The 26,818-nt window shown below is 51.4% G+C and overlaps 1 protein-coding gene across 1 annotated transcript in view; it reads right to left on the bottom strand.

Moving 5' to 3' along the window:
* Window positions 1-26,818, bottom strand: part of adgra2 (adhesion G protein-coupled receptor A2) — a 246,628-nt gene that overhangs the window by 27,301 nt on the left and 192,509 nt on the right. Inside the window, exons 12-16 of the mRNA XM_085970888.1 lie at window positions 22,518-22,709; window positions 19,903-20,110; window positions 4,468-4,676; window positions 3,017-3,144; window positions 1,154-1,277 (exon numbers count right to left, since the gene is read on the bottom strand). Coding sequence (XP_085827014.1) covers window positions 1,154-1,277; window positions 3,017-3,144; window positions 4,468-4,676; window positions 19,903-20,110; window positions 22,518-22,709 — 861 coding nt within the window. The remainder of the gene's footprint in view (window positions 1-1,153; window positions 1,278-3,016; window positions 3,145-4,467; window positions 4,677-19,902; window positions 20,111-22,517; window positions 22,710-26,818) is intronic.

Raw genomic sequence — 26,818 nt, 5'->3', positions numbered from 1 at the left:
TTTTCCCTTGATTGACCTTGTTGAGCCTGCCCAGTGGGCTTAGCAGGCCAATTAAGGGAAAGCCGGTTACAAAGAACGTCAATGTATGACGTTTCATTTTTGACAGATGAATTGTCATCGTTTGACAGCTGTGAAGCAGTCAAACACTGACATTCTCTGTAGTTCGATGAGCTCTTGAATTCAAGACCTCATCAAACCTCTTTCTTTTGCAGAAGTTAGATGGTTGTTGCATTGGAGAATACAACGGCCATCTGTCATCCCCAAAGCGGAGGAGCGAGACTCTCCGCATCCCCACCGACTGAAGCCTGCAGGAAGAAACAAAGGTAAGTAAACTTTTTCTAACACTTTCCACTCACCTCAGATACTCACCTCTCCATACTTGCACCCATCACTTACCTTCACAACGCACTTTTGCACCCCTCCGACCCCCGCAGACCCACTACTCGCTTCGGTGACCCTGGCGGGGTTCGCAGCCTTCGGGAAGCCCGCGCTTGTGTGGGTAAAATGGGGATAATCCTCTTATCTGCCTGTTAACTACCTGATAACAGGCAGTTCAGTGGCTGTAATCCCTTCCCGCCTCCAAGGAGATGGGACCCGGCGCGGGACAGCTACCCGCCTCCTGGCAAGATGGCGCGGGGGCGGGGTTGGGCACCCGCCCCCAAATTCTGCCATTTTCCCGGCCGTCCCGCCTCCATACCTGCCTCCCCAGGGCTGGCAAGATTGCGCCCATTGTGACAGGAGAGTGTCACAGGATGTACGAGATTTAATATCTCATATATATATTAGTGGGTCTCTGTGGCATTGCTCATGGTGGGTCAACGATAGGCTGATTTATAAGGATCATGTAATGTATTATTCTGCTGCTAAGATTTCTCTTTAAGACCATAAGGCCCAAGTGTTGTTAAGTAAACAGCGGCTCAGGTCACTCAGAGTGCAATTGTTGTCTGGTTAGGGAATGTCGGTGCCAGTTTCAGGCTGCGGCACAGCATCGGTAACGGAAGGTGATGACTACAACGTAATGGGCAGAGTGCGACATCTGTGCCCATAAATTAGAGGCTGCACAAGCAAATCGTCCCGCCACGCCTGTGGAGCCCTGCGCCACAGAAACAGCTCAGTTCAGAAAATACAAACACAATCTGGGACATACACTCACCACTTGGCAGATCAGACCGTACTCCGTTCGGTTGATGCCTCCAGCAAACACAGCGCAGGTCATGGAGATGTGGAACCAGAGGTTAAGCAACATGTGCCAGTTCTTCCTGGAAATTCGGATCGTGCTAAAAGGATAGAGGCTATGATATTAAACTACACACATCAACAGAATCACGTCTCTCCAGCACTTTTATTGAAGTCCCTAGTTCACCAACCAAGACATTAATTTAAAAAAATTCTCAGGATCTGGGCGTCGCTGGCAAGGCCAGCATTTATTGCCCATCCCTAGTTGCCCCTTAAGAAGGTGGTGGTGAGCCGCCACGTTGAACCGCTGCAGTCCGTGTGGTGAAGGTGCTCCCACAGTGCTGTTAGGGAGGGAGTTCCAGGATTTTGACCCAGCGACGATGAAGGATCAGCGATATACTTCCAAGTCCGGATGGTGTGTGACATGGAGGGGAACTTGGAGGTGGTGGTGTTCCCATGCGCCTGCTGCCCTTGTCCTTCTAGGTGGAAGAGGTCGCGGGTTTGGGAGGTGCTGCCGAAGAAGCCTTGGCGAGTTGCTGCAGTGCATCTTGTAGATGGTACACACTGCAGCCACGGTGTGCCGGTGGTGGAGGGAGTGAATGTTTAAGGTGATGATTGGGGTAAATCTCACCATCTGAGCAATGGAATAGTGACTTCCGCCTGAGCTCACACTTGGAGCCACATTCTGTGCACACTCGAGGTGAGTGCTGTGTGATGCAACTTGGGCCTTCATATTTATTTTCCCTTTCCTTTTTATTCACTCCATCCCCAGGTCCCCTTTGTGCTTGGAGTGCGGAGCAGTGGCCCTTCTCCAATACTTCCACAACACCACTGTGGAAGAGGTGGATGTTGAAGACCTAGTTTCCCCTCTGAAATGGGGCAGCCTGCACTGCAGGAATGACCCACCATTTGGTGACATGTTTGGAGAGGGGTGAAAGGGGGGCGGGATCAACATCGTGATCCCGGATGGGCAACGGCCCCTCCCCTTTGATGCTCACAACAATATCAAACTGTTGATCAAGGTGGCTGGGGTGGCTGCCTTGAAGGACCTTTGGGAGGGGGATAGGGGGAGGCAGATGCCCAGCGCCCTGACCAGAGTGGCCCTCATGAGGCCCGATGCCGGTTTCCCAGACCACGAGCCTCTCCGAGGTCCTGCTGCCCCTCCTTCTGTGCCGAAAACCTTCCATCATTTTCCATTGGGAACCTGCTTCTGGGATCAACAGGGTGTAAGTGTGAACGACAGCACAGTGGTTATGTCACTGGATTAGTAATCTAGAGGCCTGGACTAATAATCCAAGAGACGTGAGTTTAAATCCCACCACAGCAGCTGGGGAATTTAAATTTAGTTAATTAAATAAATCTGGAATAATTACTAGTATCAGTAATGGTAACCATGAAACTATCAGATTGTCATAAAAACCCATCTTGTTCACTAATGTCCTTTAGGGAAGGAAATCTTCCGTCCTTACCTGGTCTGGCCTATATGCGACTCCAGATGGTGTGGTTGACTCTTAGCTGCCCTCTGCGGTTCAAGAAGGTGGCTCACCACCTTCTCAAGGCCAATTATGAATGGGCGATAACTGCTGGTCTTGCCAGTGACTCCCATGAAGAAATAAAAAAAAATTGGGCAGCAGTCACTTTGTGCCAGATCCAGTATAGACCCAGTCCAGAACCATAGCTGGTAGGGTGAGAGGAGGCTCGAGTGCAGCGTGGACCAGTTGGGCTGAATGGCCTGTTTCTGTGCTGTACAATCTATGTAACCTAGCTGCAACCATTATCTGTTCTGACCCTTGGTACACTGGTAATTATATTTTTTTACTAGGTGCGATTGGTAACTTACTTGTGCTTCAGGATGTAGGTAATGATAGCGGTGAAGAGGCAGAGTAAGAGGACAGCGGTGCAGGTGTAGATAATGGGGTGCAGAACCTGCATGGTTCCATGAACTGGGGTAGGCTGGTTACTTATCTTCTGTAAGGAAAACACAATGAAGCGATAAACTGCAAACTTCAATGGTGCGCCCTCCTCTTACTCTTTTTCTCATACGCATTCTCGGGATGTGGGTGTCGCTGACAAGGCCGGCATTTATTGCCCATCCCTAGTGATCCTTGAGAAGCTGGTGGTGACCTGCCTTCTTGAACCGTTGCAGTCCGTGTGGCGAACATAAGAAATAGGAGCAGGAGTAGGCCATTTGGCCCCTCGAGCCTGTTCCTCCATTCAATTAGATCATGACTGATCTCTCTACCTGCCTTACCGAACAAAAATCTACCTATCTCAGTTTTGACATTTTCAATTGACCCCCAGCCTCAACACCGTTTTGGGGGGGGGAGTTCCAGATTTCCACTAACCTTTGTGTGAAGAAGTGCTTCCTGACATCACCCCTGAACAGCCTGGCTCTAATTTTAATGTTATGCCCCCTTGTTCTGGACTCGCCCCACCAGAGGAAATAGTTTCTCTCTCTCTACCCTATCGACTCCTTTAATCATCTTAAACACCTCAATCAGATCACCCCCTAATCTTCTAAACTCCAGGGATGATGAAGGAAGGGCAATATATGTCTAAGTTGGGTTGGTGTCTGACTTGGAGGGGAACTTGGAGCTGATGGAGTTCCCAAGCACCTGTTGCCCTTGTCCTTCTAGGTGGTGGAGGTCACAGGTTTGGGAGATGCTCAACACCTCAAAAACTGTGGAACTCCTCAGCCCCCCCGGTCATCCCTCCTCCTAAGATCAACGTAAACCCAAACTTGTGGTCACCTCAGCACTACTTCCTGATCCACATCCTCTTCCACTGCTTCCTACCCTGTATTCTAGGCCTTGTCACACACAAGGGCAAAGCAAACCTTTCCTGACCAAAAGTAGCCAGGAAGCCACCACCAGACCTATCTTCAAAATGGCTGCTGCCTCCAACAGCTTGATACCGTTGGTCCATGGCCGGGAATGCAGAGATCTCGGGTGGGTTGTGGGGCTGGGGGAGGCTCCAGAGATAGGGAGGGGGCGAGGCCATGGAGGGATTTGAAAACAAGGATAAGAATTTTAAAATCGTGGTGCTGCCGGACTGAGAGCCAATGTAGGTCAGCGAGCACAGTGGTGATGCGTGAACGAGACTTGGTGCGAGTTAGGCATTCCCAATTAGCTGGCCATTAATCTCAAGCAGGATCCCAATATATAAACAAGGAAGCACTGATCAGTAATCTCCCCGAGTGGCTAACATAAAGTCCTGAGCATTCCCGCTAGCTTTGTGCCGACAGCCACCTGCTCTGTGCCTGCCCCGCCCACACTCCCAGCATCTCCTCACCTTCAGCACGGCGATGTTACTGAACTGGTGGCACCACACGGTGGTGATGTTAACCTTGGCGTGCGCTATTTGACATCCTTCCGCCTGCCAGCCTCCGAAGCCATCGAGGAGGTCAAAGTTCCAATGGGCTGCCACCTGGTCTTCACCCGACTGCCAGTGACGCAGGGACACCAGGATGGGATCGCTCGCCTCGCTCACGCCACAACCATCTGAGCAACATCAATACAGGAAAAAAAACAGAAAATCTGAAATCGTCCTTCCTCAGCTTGCTTGCAAGACTAACTAACCAGCAGTTTCCCCTCTTACCTTTGAAGGCTCCATCTTGCCCATCTGACCACACTCTTGGCTTCAACTGAACCGCCCACACATCTCCTCCTTGGCTGAACACTCCCCCTCCCCATGGAAGCTCAAACACTTCTTTACCCTCAACTGCTCTTAACCCTGCTGTTCAAGAAAGGAGGGAAGAGAGAAAACAGGGAACTACAAGCCAGTTAGCCTGGCATTAGTAGTAGGGGAAATGCTGGAATCTATTGTTAAGGACATTGACATGAATCAACTGAGCAGCCTGAAGGTGGCGCTGTCCAGGGAGAGTATAAATACTCGGGCACGGGCCCAGCTTGCGCAGGACATTCTTAACAGGAACTAGTGAAGGACACAACTAGACCTCCATGTTGTAAAACAGTTGATTAAAGCTTTGTTTAACGCTTAGACCAAGTGCCTAGTAGTTTTCTTACGCCAGGCATGGTAACAGGGCACTTGGAAAATCACACTATGATCAGGCAGAGTTAACATGGTTTTATGGAAGGGAAGTGGAGTTGATGTAGAAGTTCAGCCATGATCTTATTGACTGGCGGAGCAGGCTTGATGGGCCGTATGGCCGACTCCTGCTCCTGTTTTTTATGTTCTTATGTTAACTTAGTGTCAGTGGTAGCTCTGTGGATAGCACTCTCACCTCCGAGTTAGAATATTGTGGGTTCAAATCTAAGGGGGTTTCCTAGCCCGTTAGACAGGGCTGCCTTGATCTGTTTGTTTCAGTGAGTGTAGCTAATAGTCCCACTGGGGGGTTTCCCTCAGGTATAAATAAGGAGCCGCCTGGAACATTTGGATCAGTGCGTCAGGCAGAGTCAGTGCCTGCGGCAGAAACAGCCATCACTGCTCACAGAAAATGCAGCGGCCAATAATTCTGCAGATACAAGACATTTACTACCCGGTTCTTGCGGCTGTTGGTGTTCCTGGTAAATAATTAGAACTTGTTAGTCCTGTAAATCATACCTAGCACCAAGGAAGTTGGCTGTGGTTGTTGGAGGTCATTCATCTCAATCACATGACATCACTGCAGGAGTTCCTCAGGGCAGTGTCCTAGGCCCAACCATCTTCAGCTGTTTCATCAATGACCTTCCCTCCATCATAAGGTCAGAAGTGGGGATATTCGCTGATGATTGCACACTGTTCAGCACCATTCGAGACTCGTCAGATACTGACACAGTCCGTGTCCATATGCAGCAAGACCTGGACAACATTCAGACTTGGGCTGACAAGTGGCAAGTAACATTCGCACCACACAAGTGCCAGGCAATGACCATCTCCAACAAGCGAGACTCTAACCATCTCCCCCTGACATTCAATGACATTACCATCGCTGAATCCCCCACTATCAACATCCTGGGGGTTACCATTGATCAGAAACTGAACTGGACCAGCTATATAAATACTGTGGCTACAAGAGCAGGCCAGAGGCTGGGAATTCTGCGGCGAGTGTCTCACCTCCTGACTCCCCAAAGCCTTTCCACCATCTACAAGGCACAAGTCAGGAGTGTGATGGAATACTCTCCACTTGCCTAGATGAGTGCAGCTCCAACAACACTCAAGAAGCTCGACACCATTCAGGATAAAGCAGCCCGCTTGATTGGCACTCCATCCACCACCTTCAACATTCACTCCCTCCACCACCGGCGCACTGTGGCTGCAGTGTGTACCATCTACAAGATGCACTGCAGCAACTCGCCAAAGCTCCTTCAACAGCACCTTCCAAACTCGCGACCACTACCACTTAGAAGGACAAGGGCAGCAGATGCATGGGAACATCATCACCTACAAGTTCCCCTCCAAGCCACACACCAGCCTGACCTGGACCTGTATCGCCGTTCCTTCACTGTCGCTGGGCCAAAATCCTGGAACTCCCTTCCTAACAGCATTGTGGGTGTACCTACACCATATGGACTGCAGCGGTTCAAGAAGGCGGCTCACCACCATCTTCTCAAGGGCAATTAGGGATGGGCACTAAATGCAGGCCTAGCTAGCGACGCCCACATCCCATCAATGAATAAAAAAATAAAAAAAATGGCTGTTTGAATGTTCATCAGAAACATTAACCTGTTTTTCTATTGCAGGTGCTGACTGGCCCATTGTGAATTTCCAGCATTTTATGTTTTTTATTTCAGATTCGCATCATTGATGGTTTCCCGTTTGTGGTGTATGTAACCTGTTCCACCTTAAGAGAACTTAAGCCTGGTCCACCTTAAGAAAGGTACTACTTTCTTTGGCTGCTGTATACGTAATACCGGTGGTGACCACACCGGTATATAAGCACAGTGTAATAATATTGTATTCAGTATAGTCCGACCTCCAACCAGTAAAGACCTGTTGAATTTACTCTTGTGGTCTGTGTAGTAATTCTCACTATAACACACAGACTTAACACCGTTCATCTCGCAACCTGCTATAGTTTCTTGCTGTTCACTCAATAAGTGGATTTATGGATTGCCTTCAAGGTGTCAGCTGGGTATGGTGGCGTAGCGGTTCTGTTACTGGATTAGTAATCCAGAGGCTTGGACTAAGTGGGGCAGCCTCCGTTTCTCCTTACTATTTATGGATTATAGCATTGAACGTGTCAGCTGCAGATCAGTGGTTAGCACTGCTACGTCTAAGTCTGAAGGTTGTGGGTTCAAATCCCACACCAGAGACTTCAACACAAAATCTAGGCTGAAACTCCCAGTGCCAGTACTGAGGGAGTGCTGCACTGTCGGAGGGGCAGTACTGAAGGAGCGCTGCACTGTCGGAGGGACAGTACTGAGGGAGCGTCGCACTGTCGGAGGGGCAGTACTGAGGGAGCGTCGCACTGTCGGAGGGGCAGTACTGAGGGAGCGCTGCACTGTTGGAGGGGCAGTACTGAGGGAGCGCTGCACTGTCGGAGGGACAGTACTGAGGGAGCGTCGCACTGTCGGAGGGGCAGTACTGAGGGAGTGCTGCACTGTCGGAGGGGCAGTACTGAGGGAGTGCTGCACTGTCGGAGGGGCAGTACTGAGGGAGTGCTGTACTGTCGGAGGGGCAGTACTGAGGGAGTGCCGCACTGTCGGAGGGGCAGTACTGAGGGAGTGCTGCACTGTCGAAAGGGGCAGTACTGAGGGAGCGTCGCACTGTCAGAGGGGCAGTATTGAGGGAGTGCTGCACTGTCACAGGGGCAGTACTGAGGGAGTGCCGCACTGTCGGAGGGGCAGTACTGAGGGAGTGCCGCACTGTCGGAGGGGCAGTACTGAGGGAGCGTCGCACTGTCGGAGGGGCAGTATTGAGGGAGCGTCGCACTGTCGGAGGGGCAGTACTGAGGGAGTGCTGTACTGTCGGAGGGGCAGTACTGAGGGAGTGCCGCACTGTTGGAGGGGCAGTACTGAGGGAGCAATGCACTGTCGGAGGTGCCGTCTCTCGGATGAGACGTTAAACCGAAGCCCCGTCTGTCCTCTCAGGTGGATGTAAAAGATCCTACGGCACTATTGGAAGAAGAGCAGGGGAGTTCTCCCCGGTGTCCTGGGGCCAATATTTATCCCTCAACCAATATCACTAAAAGCAGATGATCTGGTCATTATCTCGTTATTGTTTGTGAGAGCTTGCTGTGCGTAAATTGGCTGCCGCGTTTCCTACATTACAACAGTGACTACGCTTCAAAAAAAGTACTTAATTGGCTGTAAAACGCATCGAGACATCCTGAGGTTGTGAAAGATGCTATAAAGGCATGTTGTTGTTGCTGATCCTATATTGTCCAAGGTAAGGGAGGAGAAAAATCAGCCAACATCCTTCCTCCTGCTCACTATCCTGCTGCAAACCACTAGTTGCTATGGATACTGGGTGAGGGTTGCATTGAGTTGGGCTGCGCCAGCAGTTTGTCAACACGCTGTGTCCAAGCTCACAAGTGACTACGTGGCAGTGAGGACACCCAACACCCATGGGATCGTACCCTGGCATGAGTCAGCGCCTTCAGTAGAATCTTTAGCTGGTGCAGGCAAAGGGAGACCAAAACTGGGGGCCATAAATAGAAGATAGTCACTAATAAATCCAATCGGGAATTCAGGAGAAACTTCTTTACCCAGAGAGTGGTGAGAATGTGGAACTCGCTGCCACAGGGAGTGGTTTTATGTGAATAGTATCGACACATTTAAAGGGAAGCTAGATAAACACATGAGGGAGAAAGGAATAGAAGGATATGCTGATGGGGTGAGATGAGGACGGGCGGGAGGAGGCTCGTGTGGAGCGTAAACACCAGCACGGAGCAGGGGGGCCGAATGGCCTGTTTCGGTTCTGTGCATTCTATGTAATTCTATATAATTGAATTTCTGACACAGTAGTGGAGCTGTAGGTTTCACATAAGTCACCCTGTGGTAAGCCTGATCAGTAAATCTCTTTCTTTCTTGCCAGTTAACGTGGTGGTGATTGTCATCCTGTTCCAAGGGAAGTGGTCTCTCCAAGTGCGTCACTTACTACATGGTTGCCATGGCAGCGGCCGATCTAACGGTGGTTATCTTTGACGTGATATTGACTCAGATTAATAGGATTTATTTTCCATATTGCTTCTTGGACATCACCGCCATGTGTAGCCTCAGATCGTTCCTGTTTTTTGTAGCCACTGACAGTTCCATCTGGTTAACCGTCACTTTCACCTTCGATCGCTTTGTGGCCATTAGTTGCCAGAAACTGAGATCAAAATATTGTACAGAGAAAACGGCAGCTGCGGTTATAGGGACTGTGTGCACGCTGTTCTGTCCAAAAAACATCCCGCTGTACTTTAGCTATACATCTTTGGACACGTATGATAACGTGCCATGGTTTTGTGCAGTAAAACCAAGCTACTTTATTTCACTCGGATGGAGAGCATTGAATTGGCTTGATTCTATTTTAACCCCGTGTCTTCCACTCACTCTGATCTTGCTGCTCAATGCCCTGATGGTCAGGCACATTTTAGTGGCTGGTAGAGCCCGTAGGAGGCTCCGAGGTGGTGGCAACAACGAGAGGTGCGATGATCCCGAGATAAAGAGCTGAAAAAAATCCATCATTTTACTCTTCTCTGTTTTGGGAACCTTTGTGCTGTTATGGATGACGTATGTTTTATATTATTTGATGATTGATAGATTTATAAGCCTTGACATACCCCCTGGTTTCACTAACCCAGTATCTATTTTCCATGAAGTTGGATTTATGCTTCAGCTTTTGAGTTGCTGTACAAACACATTTATTTACACACTGACCCAGACTAAATTCAGAGAGGAGTTGAAGAATACGGTCAGGTATCCATGGAAGCTAATTGTTAAATTAATGAAATAATGGAAACAAATGTCAAATCAGTTAGAATCGCAGCATCTTAAAAGCACAGAAGGAGGCCATTTGGCCCACTGTTCCTGTGCCGGCTCTTTAAAAGATCTATACAATTAGTCCCACTCCCCCCTGCTCTTCCCCCATAAACCTGCACATTTTTCCTTTTCATGTATTTATCCAATTCCCTTTTGAAAGTTATTATTGAATCTGCTTCCACCGCCCTTTCAGGCAGCGCGTTCCAGATCACAACAACTCGCTGCTTAGAAAGAATTCTCCTCAGTTCCCCTCTGGTGCTCTTGCTTGTTCTGCCCGATATTCCTCCTTTAAACTAACCGTACAACCCTGCAAAAAGAACAATAGCAAAATACTGCAGATGCTGGAAATCCAAAATAACAACAGAAAATGCTGGAAAAACTCAGCAGGCCAGGCAACATCCGTGGAGAGAGAAACAGAGTTAACATTTCGGGTGAACCCTTTGTCAAGACAAAGGTTCACCCGAAACGTTGACTCTATTTTCTCTCTACGGATGTTGCCTGGCCTGCTGAGTTTTTCCAGCATTTTCTGTTGTTATTCCTGCAAAAAGAATCCTGGTGCAATCTTCCAACTCGTGCCTTTCCTACTCACTTAGTGTTCTGCCCCACCTCTCGTAAATGGCACCAGCTCCTCTCTGTTACCTTGCTCAAGGGGTAGTTCTTGTATGATCTGTGAGAATGATCATTAGGGGGTTCACAGCACTCTCACCCTGGCCTGTTCACGCTCTACCTTCCAACCGAGCTCGATGGATAGCAATCAGGTGCCCGGGATGAATGTTTTTATCCCTCTCTCTTGTCCAGGGGTGCTGAGGTCAATGCCAGTGTCCCAACTGTTGGTTTGTATGGCTCGTTAACCCACCAGGGCAGTACCTTTATGCAATGAGCTATCAGAGGAGCTCTCTAATAATCTTACCGTATTACAGTGTGTGCACTGGTCACCGTTTATCAAACTGAAGGACCGGAGCAAGTATTACTGCACATTTTTGTTGAAGTTAAATTATTGCTGTGTTTTTTCATTTTAATTATCTGTACAAATTATACTCATTATATTTAAAAGTGTACAATTTATATTGAAAAGTGTACATAAAGGAACGCACCAATATCAGTATACAGGAACAGTAGCATAGTGATAATGTTATTGGATTAGTTATCCAGAGGCCTGGACTAATAATCTAGGGTTAGGCGTGAGTTCATCTCCCACCATGGCAGCTGGGGAATTTAAATGCAGTTAATTAAATAAATCTGGAATTAAAAAGCTAGCATCAGTGATGATGAAACTACCAGATTGTCGTATAAACCCATCCAGTTTACTACCATCCTTTAGGGAAGGAAATCTGCTGTCCTTACCTGGTCTGGCCTATATGTGACTCCAGACCCACAGCAATGTGGTTGACTCTTAACCGCCCTCTGAAATGGCCGAGCGAGACCCTCAGTATGTAACAAACTGCTACAAAGATCAGTGGTTCATGAAGGCAGCTCACCAGCACCTTCTCAAGGGCAATTAGGGATGGGTAGCAAGTCTCACATCCCAGCAATGAGTAAATAAAAAAGGAGTATGTCGCTGTCATATACATAGAGTTATTTGTGTTATATTAATATTGCTGACATCTTTTGATGCTCATCAACATGAAGGATGTTAGTGCTGGGCTGTGGGTTTGCTTTTACTTCAGTGCTGTTCATAATATGGGGCCATTTAAAACCCACCTGCCCTTCAGTTGTGACCCTCGGCAGAACTCATTCATGATCTTTCCCGCTGTGGAATGTTGGCCAAGCTGGAATTCTGTGTTCTTGCTTCTGTCGATGTGTCAGCCATGGCTGAGTAGGCAGCACTCTGGCCTCTGAGTCAGAAGGTTGTTGGTTCAAGTCCCAGTCCAACACAACATTTAGGCAGACACTCCAGTCCAGTACTGAGCAAGTGCTGCACTGTCGGAGGGGTAGTCTTTCAGGTGAATGAATGTGAAGCCCTGTCTGCTCTCTCGGGTGGATGTAAAAGATCACATGACACTACTTTGAAGAAGAGCTGGGGAATTCTCCCTCTGGTGTCCTGGCTAATACTCAGCCCTCAAGTAACATCACTAAAAGAGATTATCTGGTCATCATCACCTTACTTTTGTGTGGGATCTTGCTGTGTATAAATTGGTGAATCTGAAGCCTCGCTTTCCTCTCCAAAGTTGCCTCTCATATCCGTGTCCAACTTTCCCGAAACTCCATATTTGAATCCCCCCAATCAAGTGACCCCCCCCCGCACAGTACCGAAATGGTCACAAATGACATCCGATGTGATTGTGACAAAGGCAAACTATCCGTCCTCGTTCTTCTCCTCTGTCTGCAGCCCTTGACAGAGTTGACCACACCATCCTCCTTCAAAGTCTCTCCACCGTCATCCAGCTGGGTGGGACTGCACTCGCCTGGTTCCATTCTGATCTTTCTAATCGTAGCCAGAGAATCACCTGCAACAGCTTCTCTTCCCGCTCCCGCATCGTTACCTCTGGTGTCCCCCGAGGATCTATCCTTGGCCCCCTCCTATTTCTCATCTACATGCTGCCCCTTGGCGACATCATCCGAAAACACAGCGTCAGTTTCCACACGTACACTGACAACATCCAGCTCTACCTCACCACCACCTCTCTCAACCCCTCCACTGTCTCTAAATTGTCAGACTGCTTATCTGATATCCAGTTCTGGATGAGCAGAAATTTCCTCCAACTACATAGTGGGAAGACTAAAGCCATTGTCATCGGTCCCCGCCACAAACTCCGTTCCCGAGCCACTGACTCCATCCCTCCTCTGTCTGAGGCTGAACCAGACTGTTCACAACCTTGGGGTCATATTTGACCCCGAGATGAGCTTCCGACCACATATCTGCGCCATCACTAAGACATCCTATTTCCAGCTCCGGAACATCGCCCGACTCCGCCTCAGCTCATCTGCTGCTGAAACCCTCATCCCTCCATGGCCCTCATCCCTCCCTATCTCTGTAACCTCCTCCAACCCTACAACCCTCCGAGATCTCTGCGCTCCTCCAATTCTGGCCTCGTGAGCATCCCCTATTTCTATCGCTCCACCATTGGCGGCCGTGCCTTCAGCTGCCTGGGCCCTAAGCTTTGTAATTCCCTCCCTAAACCTCTCCACCTCTTTCCTCCTTTAAGACGCTCCTTAAAACTGACCTCTTTGACCAAGCATTTGGTCACCTGTCCTAATATCCCCTTATGTGGCTCGGTGTCAAATTTTGTTTGATGATTGCTCCTGTGAAGCGCCTTGGGATGTTTTACTTCGTTAAAGGCGCTATATAAATACAAGTTAAACATAGAAGATAGGAGCAGGAGTAGGCCATTCGGCCCCTCGAGCCTGCTCCGCCATTTAATTAGATCATGGCTGATCATCCAAATTCAGTACCCTGTCCCTGCTTTCTCCCCATATCCCTTGATCCCTTTAGCCTTAAGAAATATATACAACTCCTTCTTGAATATATTTAATGAATTGGCCTCTACTGCCTTCTGCGGTAGAGAATTCCACAGGTTCACCACTCTCTGGGTGAAGAAATTCCTCCTCATTTCTGTCCTAAATGGCTTACCCCTTATCCTTAGACTGTGACCCCTGGTTCTGGACACCCCCGCCATCGGGAACATCCTTCCTGCATCTAGTCTGGCTAGTCCTGTTAGAATTTTATAAGTTTCAATGAGATCCCCTCTCATTCTTCTAAACTCTAGCGAATATAAGCCTAATCGACCCAATCTCTCTTTATACGTCATTCCTGCCATCCCAGGTATCAGTCTGGTGAATCTTCGCTGCACTCCCTCCATGGCAAGAACATCCTTCCTCAGATAAGGTGACCAAAACTGCACATAATACTCAAGGTGTGGTCTCACCAAGACCCTGTACAACTGCAGCAAAACATCCTTGCTCCTGTACTCGAATCCTCTCGTTATGAAGGCCAACATACCATTTGCCTTCTTAACCGCCTGCTGCACCTGCATGCTTACCTTCAGCGACTGGTGCACAAGGACACCCAGGTCTCGTTGCACTTCCCCTTCTCCCAATCTATTGCCGTTCAGATAATAATCTGCCTTCCTGTTTTTGCCACCAAAGTGGATAACCTCACATTTATCCACATTATACTGCATCTGCCCAATCGCCCAACCTGTCCAAATCATACTGGAGTTTCTCTGCATCCTCCTCACAGCACATACGCCCACCCAGCTTTGTGTCGTCTGCAAACTTGGAGATATTACATCTAGTTCCCTCGTCTAGATCATTAATATATATTGTGAATAGCTGGGGTCCAAGGACCGATCCCTGCGGTACCCCACTAGTCACTGCCTGCTAGTGCCACTCGGAAAAAGACCCGTTTATTCCAACTCTTTGCTTCTTGTCTGCCAACCAGTTCTCTATCCAAGTCAGTACCTTACCCCCAATCCCATGTGCTTTAACTTTGCACGCTAATCTCTTATGCAGGACCTTATCGAAAGCCTTCTGAAAGTCCAGATACACCACATCCACTGGTTCTCCCTTATCTATTCTACCAGTTACATCCTCAAAAAATTCCAGTAGATTAGTCAAGCACGATTTACCTTTTGTAAAGTTGTTGTTGTTGCCGCATTTCCTACATTACAACAGTGACTACATTTCAAAAGCACCTCATAGGCTGTAAAGCGCTTTGGGACGTCCTGAGGTTGTGAAAGGCGCTAGAGAAATGCAAGTCTTTCTTTCCTTTCTCCAGAAATACTGCAGTGCCGTTTGGATGCAGCTTCCACACAGGAAGTGAAATGACCTCATTAAAAATAGAGCAATTTAATATAATTGAATGAGTTTAATGTTTTTATTCCCTTTTCCTGAAGTGCCTGTCCTCTAACTGACAGTTGCCATGGTTGCATGATTGAAATCAGGAGCTCACTGTGTGGGGAAGCGTAGGCAGATTCCCAGCACGGTGCCACGCAGCATGTTACAGCATTCCTCCAGTAAGTCAGTGCTTGACAAACAGTTAGTGAATAGCAGGGCTTAGCAGATATTATCACCCCATGATTGGAAGTACCTCCTTCCCCCAAAACATTGTGTCAATTCCCCCCCGGGACTCCGATCAAAGTCACTTTCCCGCGATGTCCGGGACCAGATAGTGCAGGAAGGGTTTAAGCTCCTGTGGACACGCACCATGATGAAAAGAGAAGTCTAGAAGCTGCACCCTCACATGCTCTGATGCTGTGGATGGAATTGCCTCCCTAAACCTCTCGGCCAACATCACTACAACAGATTATCTGGTCATTTATCTCATTGCTGTTTGTGGGAGCTTGCTGTGCACAAATTGGCTGTCACGTTTCCTACAATACAACAGTGCCTTCATTTCAAACAAGTGCTTTGTTGGTTGTGAAGTAACTTGGGACGTCCTGACATGAAAGTTCCCAGATAAGCACTAGTTCTTTCTTTTTCTCTTTCTCGCTTTCTCTTTTTCCCAACCTATCTCTCTCTTTTTCTTTCTCTCTGAGGTCCAAATCCACCTCCCCTCTCTGGCCTTCCTGAGCACCATCTCCTGATTGACCTCATCTTCTGTCCCGCCCATGGCACTGTCCCGCCCATGGCACTGTCCCACCCATGGCACTGTCCCACCCTTGGCACTGTCCCACCCATGGCACTGTCCCACCCTTGGCACTGTCCCACCCATGGCACTGTCCCACCCTTGGCACTGTCCCACCCATGGCACTGTCCCACCCATGGCACTGTCCCACCCTTGGCACTGTCCCACCCATGGCACTGTCCCACCCTTGGTGCTGTCCCGCACCTTGGCAGAGACCAGGGCTCAATCCTGGGATCTTCCTGGCCGGTACACCTCAGTCTGATCAAGATAAGAAATCACGGGATTGGGGGTAATATACTGGCATGGGTGGAAGATTGGCTATCTAACAGAAAACAAAGAGTTGGGATAAATGGTTCGTTCTCGGGCTGGCAATTAGTAACTAGTGGTGTTCCGCAGGGGTCAGTGCTGGGACCCCAACTCTTTACAATCTATATTAACGATTTGGAGGAAGGGACCGAGTGCAACATATCCAAGTTTGCCGACGATACAAAGATGGGAGGGAAAGCAGTGAGTGAGGAGGACATAAAAAACCTGCAAAAGGACATAGACAGGCTAAGTGAGTGGGCAGAGATTTGGCAGATGCAATATAATGTTGGAAAGTGTGAGGTTATGCACTTTGGCAGAAAAAATCAAAGAGCAAGTTATTATCTAAATGGAGAGAAACTGCAAAGTGCTGCAGTACAAAGGGATCTGGGGGTCCTGGTGCATGAAACACAAAAAGTTAGTATGCAGGTGCAGCAGGTGATCAGGAAGGCCAATGGAATCTTGGCTTTTATTGCAAGGGGGATGGAGTATAAAAACAGGGAAGTCTTGCTGCAGTTATACAGGGTATTGGTGAGGCCACACCTGGAATACTGCGTGCAGTTTTGGTTTCCATATTTAAGAAAAGATATACTTGCTCTCGAGGCGGTTCAGAGAAGGTTCACTCGGTTGATTCCGGAGATGAGGGGGTTGATGTATGAGGAAAGGTTGAGTAGGTTGGGACTCTACTCATTGGAGTTCAGAAGAATGAGAGGCGATCTTATCGAAACATATAAGATTGTGAGGGGGCTTGATCGGGTGGATGCGGGGAGGATGTTTCCACTGATGGGTGAGACTAGAACTAGGGGGCATAATCTTAGAATAAGGGGCTGCCCTTTCAAAACTGAGATGAGGAGAAACTTCTTCACTCAGAGGGTAGTAAATCTATGGAATTTGCTACCCCAGAGAGCTGTGGAAGCTGCTACATTAAATAAATTTAAAATGGAGATAGATAGTTTCCTAGCAGATAAGGGAGTTAGGGGTTACGGGGAGAGGGCAGGGAAGTGGACGTGAGTCTAGATTTGGATAAGCCATGATCCTATTGAATGGCGGAGCAGGCCCGAGGGGCCGTATGGCCTACTCCTGCTCCTACTTCTTATGTTCTTATGTCTTACACTCGCTGAACTCACTGAGCGTGAGTGATCTCACAGGGCCAGAAACCACCAAACAACCCTGGAGTCCCCAAGATCTGTGCTCAGACTAGATTGTCCTCTCTGCCTGTCTGTCCCTCTATCTCTCTCTCCGTCCTTCTCTCCCTTTCTCGCTATCTCTCTGTCTCGCTATCTCTCTCTCTCCCCCTTTCTCTTTATCTCTCTGTCTCTCTCTCTCCCTATCTCTCTCTCTCCCTATCTGTCTCTGTCTCTCTATCTGTCTCTCTATCTGTCTCTATCTATCTCTGTGTGTCTCTCTATCTTTCTGTACTTCTCCTTCAGCCTTACTGTTGAGTTCTAGAAAAAACAATTTTTTTTTATGTAACGTGTCTTTAGAACATAGGAACAGGAGGAGGCCATTCAGTCCCTCGAGCCTGTTACGCAGGAACAGGAGGAGGCCATTCAGCCCCTCGAGCCTGTTACACAGGAACAGGAGGAGGCCATTCAGCCCCTCGAGCCTGTTACACAGGAACAGGAGGAGGCCATTCAGCCCCTCGAGCCTGTTACATTGGGAACAGGAGGAGGCCATTCAGCCCCTCGAGCCTGTTACACAGAAACAGGAGGAGGCCATTGAGCCTGTTACACAGGAACAGGAGGAAGCCATTCAGCCCCTCGAGCCTGTTACACAGGAACAGGAGGAGGCCATTCAGCCCCTCGAGCCTGTTATACAGGAATAGGAGGAGGCCATTCAGCCCTCAAGCCTATTACACAGGAACAGGGGGAGGCCGTTCAGCCCCTCGAGTCTGTTACATTGGGAACAGGAGGAGGCCATTCAGCCCCTTGAGCCTGTTACACAGGAACAGGAGGAGGCCATTCAGCCCCTCGAGCTTGTTACACAGGAACAGGAGGAGGCCATTCAGCCCCTTGAGCCTGTTACACAGGAACAGGAGAAGGCCATTCAGCCCCTCGAGCCTGATACACAGGAACAGGAGGAGGCCAATCAGCCCCTCGAGCCTGATACACTGGAACAGGAGGAGGCCAATCAGCCCCTCGAGCCTGTTACACAGGAACAGGAGGAGGCCATTCAGCCCCTTGAGCCTGATACACAGGAACAGGAGGAGGCCAATCAGCCCCTGGAGCCTGTTACACAGGAACAGGAGGAGGCCAATCAGCCCCTCGAGCCTGTTACACAGGAACAGGAGGAGGCTATTCAGCTCCTCGAGCCTGTTACACAGGAACAGGAGGAGGCCAATCAGCCCCTCGAGCCTGTTACACAGGAACAGGAGGAGGCCATTCAGCCCCTTGAGCCTGTTACACAGTAACAGGAGGAGGCCATTCAGCCCCTCGAGCTTGTTACACAGGAACAGGAGGAGGCCATTCAGCCCCTTGAGCCTGTTACACAGGAACAGGAGGAGGCCATTCAGCCCCTTGAGCCTGTTACACAGGAACAGGAGGAGGCCATTCAGCCCCTCCAGCTTGTTACACAGGAACAGGAGGAGGCCATTCAGCCCCTCGAGCCTGTTACACAGGAACAGGAGGAGGCCATTCAGCCCCTCGAGCTTGTTACACAGGAACAGGAGGAGGCCATTCAGCCCCTCGAGCCTGTTACACAGGAACAGGAGGAGGCCATTCAGCCCCTCGAGCCTGTTACACAGGAACAGGAGGAGGCTATTCAGCTCCTCGAGCCTGTTACACAGGAACAGGAGGAGGCTATTCAGCTCCTCGAGCCTGTTACACCTTTCAATGAGATCAAGGTTGATCTGTATCTTAAACAGGAGGGTCCTGGAATGGCATAATAATCAAATGACTTTTACTTATATCAGACTTAATGAATTATTAAGGCTTGGGCTTATTAAATATATTGTTCATTAGATTGTAAAAACAGGAAGGCAGATTATTATCTGAATGGCAATAGATTGGGAGAAGTGGAAGTGCAACGAGACCTGGGTGTCCTTGTGCACCAGTCGCTGAAGGTAAGCATGCAGGTGCAGCAGGCGGTTAAGAAGGCAAATGGTATGTTGGCCTTCATAACGAGAGGGTTTGAGTACAGGAACAAGGATGTCTTGCTGCAGTTGTACAGGGCCTTGGTGAGACCACATCTTGAGTATTGTGTGCAGTTTTGGTCGCCTTATCTGAGGAAGGATATTCTTGCCATGGAAGGAGTTCAGCGAAGATTCCCCAGGCTGATACCTGGAATGGCAGGAATGACGTATGAGGAGAGATTGGTTCGATTGGGCTTGTACTCGCTGGAGTTTAGAAGAATGAGAGGGGATCTCATTGAAACTTATAAAATTCTGGCAGGACTGGACAGACTAGATGCAGGGAGGATGTTCCCGATGGTCGGGGAATCCAGGACCAGGGGTCACAGTCTATGGATAAGGGGTAAGCCTTTTAGGACTGAAATGAGGAGAAATTTCTTCACCCAGAGAGTGGTGAACCTGTGGAATTCTCTACCGCAGAAGGCAGTAGAGGCCAATTCATTAAATATATTCAAGAAGGAGTTGGATATATTTCTTAAGGCTAAAGGGATCAAGGGGTATGGGGAGAAGGCAGGGACAGGGTACTGAATTTGGATGATCAGCCATGATCTCATTGAATGGCGGAGCAGGCTCGAGGGGCCAAATGGCCTACTCCTGCGCCTATCTTCTATGTTTCTATGTAAACATGAATCGCTGCTGATATAAGTGCTGACAACCCATTCCCATGGGGTCCAAGTGGCGATTGGGGTGGGATAATTGGGGTAAGGATGGGTTTGGTCTTGAGATGCAATGGTTGACGGTGCTGCCCCCTGCTGCTCCGACGCACCGTCCCCCCGCCCCGTAACCAACGTGCCGTGCCCACCGTGCCCAGAAACCGCTCTCACCTGTGCCCGTGAAGATGACGGGTGTGGAGGCGCTCTTTTGCTTCCCGTTGTCGGCGAGGTTCGAGGAGTTGCCGGTGCTGGGGAACAGCTTCCCGTTGCGGAACACCACGAACTGCAGCTGGCAGCTGGAGTTGGCGAGGGCCGGGGCCGTGGGCGAGCGGGCAAAGAGAGCCGGGGGCAACTGGACCGACGCCAGCGCGATGCTGTTCTGGAGGGGCAGAGAGAGAGGAGCAACGTGTCACTACACACCGGCACCGCACGAGCTGCAGGGGGCGCACTCACACTACTGGGGCCAACTCCGGGTGTGCCAATCACTTAGATCACACTTAGTGTGCACAGTCTGGGTCTCCGCTCTCCATCCTGGTCCGGTCTCCGCTCTCAGTCCGGGTCTCTGCTCTCAGTCCCGGTCCGGGTCTCTCTCAGTCCCGGTCCGGTCTCCGCTCTCAGTCCGGGTCTCCGCTCTCAGTCCCGGTCCGGGTCTCCGCTCTCAGTCCCGGTCCGGTCTCCGCTCTCAGTCCGGGTCTCCGCTCTCAGTCCCGGTCCGGGTCTCCGCTCTCAGTCCCGGTCCGGGTCTCCGCTCTCAGTCCCGGTCCGGGTCTCCGTTCTCAGTCCCGGTCCGGGTCTCCGCTCTCAGTCCCGGTCCGGGTCTCCGCTCTCAGTCCAGATCCGGGTCTCCGCTCTCAGTCCCGGTCCAGGTCTCCGCTCTCAGTCCCGGTCCGGGTCTCCGCTCTCAGTCCGGGTCCGGGTCTCTGCTCTCAGTCCCAGTCCGGTCTCCGCTCTCAGTCCTGGTCTGGTTTTGCTCTCAGTCCTGGTCTGGTTTTGCTCTCAGTCCTGGTCCGGTTTTGCTTTAAGTCCTGGTCCGGTTCCGCTCGAAGTCCTGGTCGGGTTTTATGGAAATAGTGGATGCATTGGTTGTCATCTTCCAAAATTCTATAGATTATGGAACAGTTCCTGCAGATTGGAGGGTGGCAAATGTAACCCCATTATTTAAAAAAGGAGGGAGAGAGAAAACCAGAAACTACATCAGTAGTAGGGAAAATGCTAGAGTCTGTTACAGTATAAAGGATGTGATAACAGGACGCTTAGAAAATATCAATAGGATTAGACAAAGTCAACATGGATTTATGAAAGGGAAATCGTGTTTGACAAACCTCCTGGAGTTTTTTGAGGATGTAACTAGTAGAATAGATAAGGGAGAACCAGTGGATGTAGTGTATTTGGATTTTCAGAAGGCCTTTGATAAAGTCCCACAAGGGATTGGGGGGTAATATACTGGCATGGATTGAAAATTGGTTAACAGACAGGAAACAGAGAGTAGGAATAAATGGGTCTTTTTCGGGGTGGCAGGCGGTGACTAGTGGGGCACCGCAGTGATCAGTGCTTGGGCCCCAGCTATTCACAATATATATCAATGAATTGGATGAGGGAACCAAATGTAATATTTCTAAATTTGCTGACGACACAAAACTAGGTGGGATTGTGAGTTGTGAGGAGAATGCAAAGAGACTTCAAGGCGATTTAGACAAGTTGAGTGAGTGGGCAAATACATGGTAGATGCAGTATAATGTGGATAAATGTGAAGTTATCCACTTTGGTAGGAGACAGAAAGGTAGAGTATTATTTAAATGGTGATAGATTGGGAAATGCTGATGTACAAAGGGACCTGGGTGTCCTTGTACACCAGTCACTGAAAGCTAACATGCAGGTGCAGCAAGCAGTTAGGAAGGCAAATGGTATGTTGACCTTCATTGCAAGAGGATTTGAGTACAGGAGCGAGGATGTCTTACTACAGTTATACAGGGCCTTGGTGAGACCACACCTGGAGTACTGTGTGCAGTTTTGGTCTCCTTACCTAAGAAAGGATATACTTGCCATAGAGGGAGTGCAGCGAAGGTTCACCAGACTTATTCTGGGATGGCAGGACTGTCGTATGAGGAGAGATTGGGCCGACTAGGCCTGTATTCACTAGAGTTTAGAAGAATGAGAGGGGATCTCACTGAAACGTATAAAATTCTGACAGGGCTAGACAGACTGGATGCAGGGAGGATGTTTCCCCTGGGGGGGGGGGGTCGAAAACGAGGGGTCACAGTCTCAGGATACGGGGTAGGACATTTAGGACTGAGATGAGGAGAAATTTCTTCACTCAGAGGGTGGTGAACCTGTGGAATTCTCTACCACAGAAGGCTGTGGAGGCCAAGTCACTGAATATATTTAAGAAGTAGATAGATTTCTAGACATAAAAGGCATCAAGGGGTATGGGGAGAGAGCGGGAATATGGTATTGAGATAGAGGATCAGCCATGATCATATTGAATGGCGGAGCAGGCTCGAAGGGCCGAATGGCCGACTCCTGCTCCTAGTTTTCTATGTTTCTCTGTTCCGCTCTCAGTCCGGGTCCGGTTCCGCTCTCAGTCCGGGTCCGGTTCCGCTCTCAGTCCGGGTCCGGTTCCGCTCTCAGTCCGGGTCCGGTTCCGCTCTCAGTCCGGGTCCGGTTCCGCTCTCAGTCCGGGTCCGGTTCCGCTCTCAGTCCGGGTCCGGTTCCACTCTCAGTCCTGGTCCGGTTCCGCTCTCAGTCCTGGTCCGGTTCCACTCTCAGTCCGGGTTGGATGAGATTACCTTGACGGGGAAGTTTTTCAGGGAGTTGTTGAGATTGCCGGTGCTGCAGCGGAACTTGAGCTGTGGCTCGGGCTCCTCCCCCGGCCTGTCGATGCTGGGGAACAGGAGCCTCCGCTGGAAGGCCGTGCAGCTCAGCCCCACGTAGCTGGCCGGTTTCACCAGGAACGCCTCCAGCGCAATGTTTCTGGAAACCTGGAAACAAAGGGGCAGGTGAGGGTTCCACAGATTGAGCGGCTATTGCCCCAGAGAGACCCCGCCCCCTCCCCAAACCCCGCCTCCTATCAGTAAACCCCACCTCCTCTCTCCCTAAACCCCGCCTCCTCCCCAAACCCCGCCTCCACCCCAAACCCCACCTATCAGTAAACCCCACCTCCTCTCCCTAAACCCTGCCTCCTCTCCACAACCCCCTCCTCTCCCTAAACCCCGCCTCCTATCAGTAAACCCCACCTCCTCTCTCCCTAAACCCCGCCTCCTCTCTCCCTGAACCCCTCCTCCTCTCCCCAAACCCCGCCCCCTCTCTCCCTAAACCCCGCCTCCTCCCCAAACCCTGCCTCCTCCCAAAACCCCGCCTCCTCTCCCTAAACCCCGCCTCCTCTCGCTAAACCCCACCTCCTCTTCCTAAACCCCGCCTCCTCTCGCTAAACCCCGCTTCCTCCCCAAAACCCACCTCCTCCCCAAACCCCGCCTCCTTCCAAAACCCCACCTCCTCTCCCTAAACCCCGCCTCCTCTCTCCCTAAACCCCGCCTCCTCCCCAAACCCCGCCTCCTCTCCCTAAACCCCGCCTCCTCCCCAAACCCCACCTCCTCTTTCCCTAAACCCCACCTCCTCCCCAAACCCCACCTCCTCTCTCCTTAAACCCCGCCTCCTCTCACTAAACCCCACCTCCTCTCTCCCTAAACCCCTCCTCTTCTCTCTAAACCCCGCCTCCACTCACTAAACCCCGCCTCATCTCGTCCGAAACTCTGCCTCCTCTTGCTAAACCCCGCCCCCTCTCACTAAACACCACCCCTCTTCCTAAGCCCCGCCTCCTCTCGCTAAACCCACCTCCTCCCCTAAACCCCGCCTCCTCTCCCGAAACCCACCTCCTCTCCCGAAACCCCGCCTCTGCTCTCCCCACTTACGAAAGCCTCTCCAAACCCTCTTTATTTGGTTACCTCCCTTAATTCTCATATCTCCTCTTCGGCTCCATGGGGGAGGGGTAATTGGGGGTTTGGGTCTTGCTGTGCTCCGGGGGGAGGGGCGATTTCAGGTTTGGATCTTGCTGTGCTCTGGGGGGAGGGGCGATTTGAGGTTTGGATCTTGCTGTGCTCCGGGGGGGGCGATTTGAGGTTTGGATCTTGCTGTGCTCCGGGGGGAGGGGCGATTTCAGGTTTGGGTCTTGCTGTGCTCCGGGGGGAGGGGCGATTTCAGGTTTGGATCTTGCTGTGCCCCGGGGGGAGGGGCGATTTGAGGTTTGGATCTTGCTGTGCTCCGGGGGGAGGGGCGATTTGAGGTTTGGATCTTGCTGTGCTCCGGGGGGAGGGGCGATTTCAGGTTTGGATCTTGCTGTGCTCCGGGGGGGGGGGGGCGATTTGAGGTTTGGATCTTGCTGTGCTCCGGGGGGAGGGGCGATTTGAGGTTTGGATCTTGCTGTGCTCCGGGGGGAGGGGCGATTTCAGGTTTGGGTCTTGCTGTGCTCCGGGGGGAGGGGCGATTTCAGGTTTGGGTCTTGCTGTGCTCCGGGGGGAGGGGCGATTTCAGGTTTGGGTCTTGCTGTGCTCCGGGGGGAGGGGCGATTTGAGGTTTGGATCTTGCTGTGCTCCGGGGGGAGGGGCGATTTGAGGTTTGGATCTTGCTGTGCTCCGGGGGGAGGGGCGATTTGAGGTTTGGATCTTGCTGTGCTCCGGGGGGAGGGGCGATTTCAGGTTTGGATCTTGCTGTGCTCCGGGGGGAGGGGCGATTTCAGGTTTGGATCTTGCTGTGCTCCGGGGGGAGGGGCGATTTCAGGTTTGGATCTTGCTGTGCTCCGGGGGGAGGGGCGATTTCAGGATTGGATCTTGCTGTGCTCCGGGGGGAGGGGCGATTTCAGGTTTGGATCTTGCTGTGCTCCGGGGGGAGGGGCGATTTCAGGTTTGGATCTTGCTATGCTCCGGTTGGGGGGGGGGGCGATGGAGGTTTGGGTCTTGCTGTGCTCCGGGGGGAGGGGCGATTTGAGGTTTGGATCTTGCTGTGCTCCGGGGGGAGGGGCGATTTGAGGTTTGGGTCTTGCTGTGCTCCGTGGGGGAGGGGCGATTTGAGGTTTGGATCTTGCTGTGCTCTGGGGGGAGGGGCGATTTCAGGTTTGGATCTTGCTGTGCTCCGGGGGGAGGGGCGATTTGAGGTTTGGATCTTGCTGTGCTCCATGGGGGAGGGGCGATTTGAGGTTTGGATCTTGCTGTGCTCCGGGGGGAGGGGCGATTTCAGGTTTGGATCTTGCTGTGCTCCGGGGGGAGGGGCGATTTGAGGTTTGGATCTTGCTGTGCTCCGGGGGGAGGGGCGATTTCAGGTTTGGATCTTGCTGTGCTCCGGGGGGAGGGGCGATTTCAGGTTTGGATCTTGCTGTGCTCCGGGGGGAGGGGCGATTTCAGGTTTGGATCTTGCTGTGCTCCGGGGGCAGGGGCGATTTCAGGTTTGGATCTTGCTGTGCTCCGTTTGGGGGGGGGCGATGGAGGTTTGGGTCTTGCTGTGCTCCGGGGGGAGGGGCGATTTCAGGTTTGGGTCTTGCTGTGCTCCGGGGGGAGGGGCGATTTCAGGTTTGGATCTTGCTGTGCTCCGGGGGGAGGGGCGATTTGAGGTTTGGATCTTGCTGTGCTCCGGGGGGGGGGGGCGATTTGAGGTTTGGATCTTGCTGTGCTCCGGGGGGAGGGGCGATTTCAGGTTTGGGTCTTGCTGTGCTCCGGGGGGAGGGGCGATTTCAGGTTTGGATCTTGCTGTGCTCCGGGGGGAGGGGCGATTTGAGGTTTGAATCTTGCTGTGCTCCGGGGGGAGGGGCGATTTGAGGTTTGAATCTTGCTGTGCTCCGGGGGGAGGGGCGATTTGAGGTTTGAATCTTGCTGTGCTCCGGGGGGAGGGGCGATTTGAGGTTTGGATCTTGCTGTGCTCCGGGGGGAGGGGCGATTTGAGGTTTGAATCTTGCTGTGCTCCGGGGGGAGGGGCGATTTGAGGTTTGGATCTTGCTGTGCTCCATGGGGGAGGGGCGATTTCAGGTTTGGGTCTTGCTGTGCTCCGGGGGGAGGGGCGATTTCAGGTTTGGATCTTGCTGTGCTCCGGGGGGGGGGGCGATTTGAGGTTTGGATCTTGCTGTGCTCCGGGGGGAGGGGCGATTTGAGGTTTGGATCTTGCTGTGCTCCGGGGGGAGGGGCGATTTGAGGTTTGGATCTTGCTGTGCTCCGGGGGGAGGGGCGATTTCAGGTTTGGATCTTGCTGTGCTCCGGGGGGAGGGGCGATTTCAGGTTTGGATCTTGCTGTGCTCCGGGGGGAGGGGCGATTTCAGGTTTGGATCTTGCTGTGCTCCGGGGGGAGGGGCGATTTCAGGTTTGGATCTTGCTGTGCTCTGGGGGGAGGGGCGATTTCAGGTTTGGATCTTGCTGTGCTCCGGTTGGGGGGGGGGCGATGGAGGTTTGGGTCTTGCTGTGCTCCGGGGGGAGGGGCGATTTGAGGTTTGGATCTTGCTGTGCTCCGGGGGGAGGGGCGATGGAGGTTTGGATCTTGCTGTGCTCCGGGGGGAGGGGCGATTTGAGGTTTGGATCTTGCTGTGCTCCGGGGGGAGGGGCGATTTGAGGTTTGGGTCTTGCTGTGCTCCGGGGGGAGGGGCGATTTGAGGTTTGGATCTTGCTGTGCTCCGGGGGGAGGGGCGATTTCAGGTTTGGATCTTGCTGTGCTCCGGGGGGAGGGGCGATTTGAGGTTTGGATCTTGCTGTGCTCCATGGGGGAGGGGCAATTTCAGGTTTGGATCTTGCTGTGCTCCGGGGGGAGGGGCGATTTGAGGTTTGGATCTTGCTGTGCTCCATGGGGGAGGGGCGATTTCAGGTTTGGATCTTGCTGTGCTCCGGGGGGAGGGGCGATTTGAGGTTTGGATCTTGCTGTGCTCCGGGGGGAGGGGCGATTTCAGGTTTGGATCTTGCTGTGCTCCGGTTGGGGGGGGGGGGCGATGGAGGTTTGGGTCTTGCTGTGCTCCGGGGGGAGGGGCGATTTGAGGTTTGGATCTTGCTGTGCTCCGGGGGGAGGGGCGATGGAGGTTTGGATCTTGCTGTGCTCCGGGGGGAGGGGCGATTTCAGGTTT

Source organism: Somniosus microcephalus, chromosome 30 (assembly GCF_052327205.1).
Source record: "Somniosus microcephalus isolate GS21.2 chromosome 30, FLI_Smic_1.0, whole genome shotgun sequence".
Lineage (NCBI taxonomy): Eukaryota > Metazoa > Chordata > Chondrichthyes > Squaliformes > Somniosidae > Somniosus > Somniosus microcephalus.
Note: the sequence above shows the minus strand (reverse complement) of the source record. Positions and strands in the feature narration are given on the sequence as shown.